At 31.7% G+C, this 2,651-nt stretch overlaps 1 protein-coding gene across 1 annotated transcript in view; it reads left to right on the plus strand.

The window, feature by feature from the left end:
- Nucleotides 1-1,890: 1,890 nt before the first annotated feature.
- The window catches only part of LOC107578432 (receptor-type tyrosine-protein phosphatase mu-like), a 97,833-nt gene continuing 97,072 nt past the window's right edge, over nucleotides 1,891-2,651 (plus strand). Inside the window, exon 1 of the mRNA XM_016264389.1 lies at nucleotides 1,891-1,978. Within this exon, the coding sequence (XP_016119875.1) occupies nucleotides 1,891-1,978 (88 nt within the window). The remainder of the gene's footprint in view (nucleotides 1,979-2,651) is intronic.

Consider the following 2,651-nt stretch of genomic DNA (forward strand, 5'->3'; position numbering starts at 1 on the left):
TATATATATATATATACATACACAGGTGCATCTCAAAAAATGTGAATATCGTGAAAAAGTTCCTTTTTTGTAACTTATTTCAAAAAGAGAAACTTTCATATATTCTAGATTCATTACATGTAAAGTAAACCATTTCAAAAGTTTTTTTTGTTTTAATTTTGATGATTAGAGCTTACAGCTCATGAAAGTCAAAAATCCAGTATCTCAAAATATTAGAATATTTACATTTGAGTTTCGTTAAATGACTATCCCTACAGTATAAATTCCAGGTATCTCTTGTTCTTTGAAACCACAATAATGAGGAAGACTGCTGACTTGGCAATGGTCCAGAAGACAATCATTGACACCCTCCACAAAGAGAGTAAGTCTCAGAAGCTCATTACTGAAAGAACAGCTGTTCACAGAGTGCTGTATCAAAGCATATTAAATGCAAAGTTGACTGGAAGGAAGAAAATGGGTAGGAAAAGGTGCACAAGCAACAGGAATGACCACAAGTTTGAGCATACTGTCAAGCAAAGCCGATTCAAACACTTGGGAGAGCTTCACAAGGAGTGGACTGAAGCTGGAGTCAGTGCATCGAGAGTCACCACGCTCAGACGTCTTCAGGAAAACTTCTGAAAGAGAAACAGCGTCAGAAGCATCTCACCTGGGCTAAAGAGAAAAAGAACTGGACTGCTGCTCAGTGCTCCAGAAGTCCTCGTTTCAGATAAAAGTTAATTTAGCATTTCATTTGGAAATCAAGGTCTGGGGGAAGACTGGAGAGGCACAGAATCCAAGCTGCTTGAAGTCCAGGGTGAAGTTTTTGAAGTCAGAGATGATTTGTGGAGCTGTGACGTCTGCTGGAGTTGCTCCATTGTGTTTTATCAAGTCTAAAGTCAATGCAGCCGTCTAGCAGGAGGTTTCGGAGCACTTTATGCTTCCATCTGCTGACAAGCTTTATGGAGATGCTGATTTCCTTTTCAAGCAGGACTTTAGCACCTGCCCACAGTGAAAAAAACCACTTCCAGTGATATTACTGTGCTTGATTGGCCAGCCAGCATGCCTGACCTGAAGCCCATATGGAGTCTATGGGATATTTTCAAGAGAAAGATGAGAAACAGTCGATCCAACAATACAGACGAGCTGAAGCTCAATAGTGGCACTGTAATATGATGTAATATAATGTAAATTAATTAGAGATTTTTATACAGGTTTCTATTTACATTAAATATACAGTGGGTACGGAAAGTATTCAGACCTCCTTCAATTTTTCACTCTGTTATATTGCAGCCATTTGCTAAAATCATTTAAGTTAATTTTTTTTCCTCATTAATGTACACACAGCACCCCATATTGACAGAAAAACACAGAATTGTTGACATTTTTGCAGATTTATTAAAAAAGAAAAACTGAATCTGAATACTTTCCGTACCCAGTGTATATATTTTATCATGCTATATTTAAATATTATTTTAAATATTTAAAAATATTATATATAAAATAAATATTATATAACTAAATTAATAAATATATAATTTTAAATAAATACATTAAATATTTTATTAAATACATAAACATCTTTATATTTGTATATTTTGTAATTATAATTATTTATTTTTAAAGTAAAGAACATTTTTTAAGTGCGCAGAATGAGGTTTTGTAAGTCCCTCTGGGAAATTTTTCAGAAATCATAATTACTAACCCTAAAGAAGTTCAACAACTTATTTTGATCAACACTAATTAGTTCCACCATGATATTTTTAATCGACACGCTTCCAACTAGAAAATCCTGGATGATCCGGCTGATGCTCCGCTCATAAATCTGATTCCTCCATCCTGACATCAGACGGTACTTCTAATGTGCTGATTAGAGTTTCTCAGGCTGAAACAGACCGTCAGAAGTGTGTGTTAATGGCTTTTAACCCAAAACACACAGCCGGACTGAATCAAGAACCCATTCAGTGTCTCATCTTTGAATTGTCCCTCACAGGCTTCAAAGGTGAGATGATCGATCCGTTCCCACTTCTGATCACTAACAGCCTGTGTTCCCCGCGCTTTACTGCACGCTTCATGTCACCATGGCAACAGGGTTTTTAACTAGAACTAAGACCATAAAGTAAACTTTTATAAATATAAATAAATTACAGATAATTTATATTAAAATAAAAATAAATAGTATTACAAAAACAATCATAAATAAACTTTAACTGAAATAAAACATAAAATGCTTTACCTTAAATTAAACTTTTATAAATAAAAGAAATAACATATAATTTATATTAAAATACAGATAAATAATATTAACAAAATATCATTTTGTAACTACAATAAAACTTTAAAAAAAGTATTATGAAAGAATGAATGATTTTGTTATTAAAATAAACTAACTGAAATAAAATATTAAATAAATGTAAATATATTTTTTTACTTGATTTCTCATTTTCATTTAGTTTAACTTGATGTATTAAAATAAATAACAAATATCTATCCGTCCATCTGTTTTCCGTGGTTCGCAGTAAATAATTTATACTGAAATAAAAATAAATAATATTCTAAAAAATAAATATTAATATTCGTGATGACAATATACTTTAACTGAAAAAAAGAAAACCGAAAACAATTAAAAATGATAAAGACTAATAAAATAACAAAAACTTCCAAAAAATTTAACA

Source organism: Sinocyclocheilus grahami, unplaced genomic scaffold, assembly GCF_001515645.1.
Source record: "Sinocyclocheilus grahami isolate Dianchi unplaced genomic scaffold, SAMN03320097.WGS_v1.1 scaffold32.1, whole genome shotgun sequence".
In the NCBI taxonomy this organism is placed as follows: domain Eukaryota; kingdom Metazoa; phylum Chordata; class Actinopteri; order Cypriniformes; family Cyprinidae; genus Sinocyclocheilus; species Sinocyclocheilus grahami.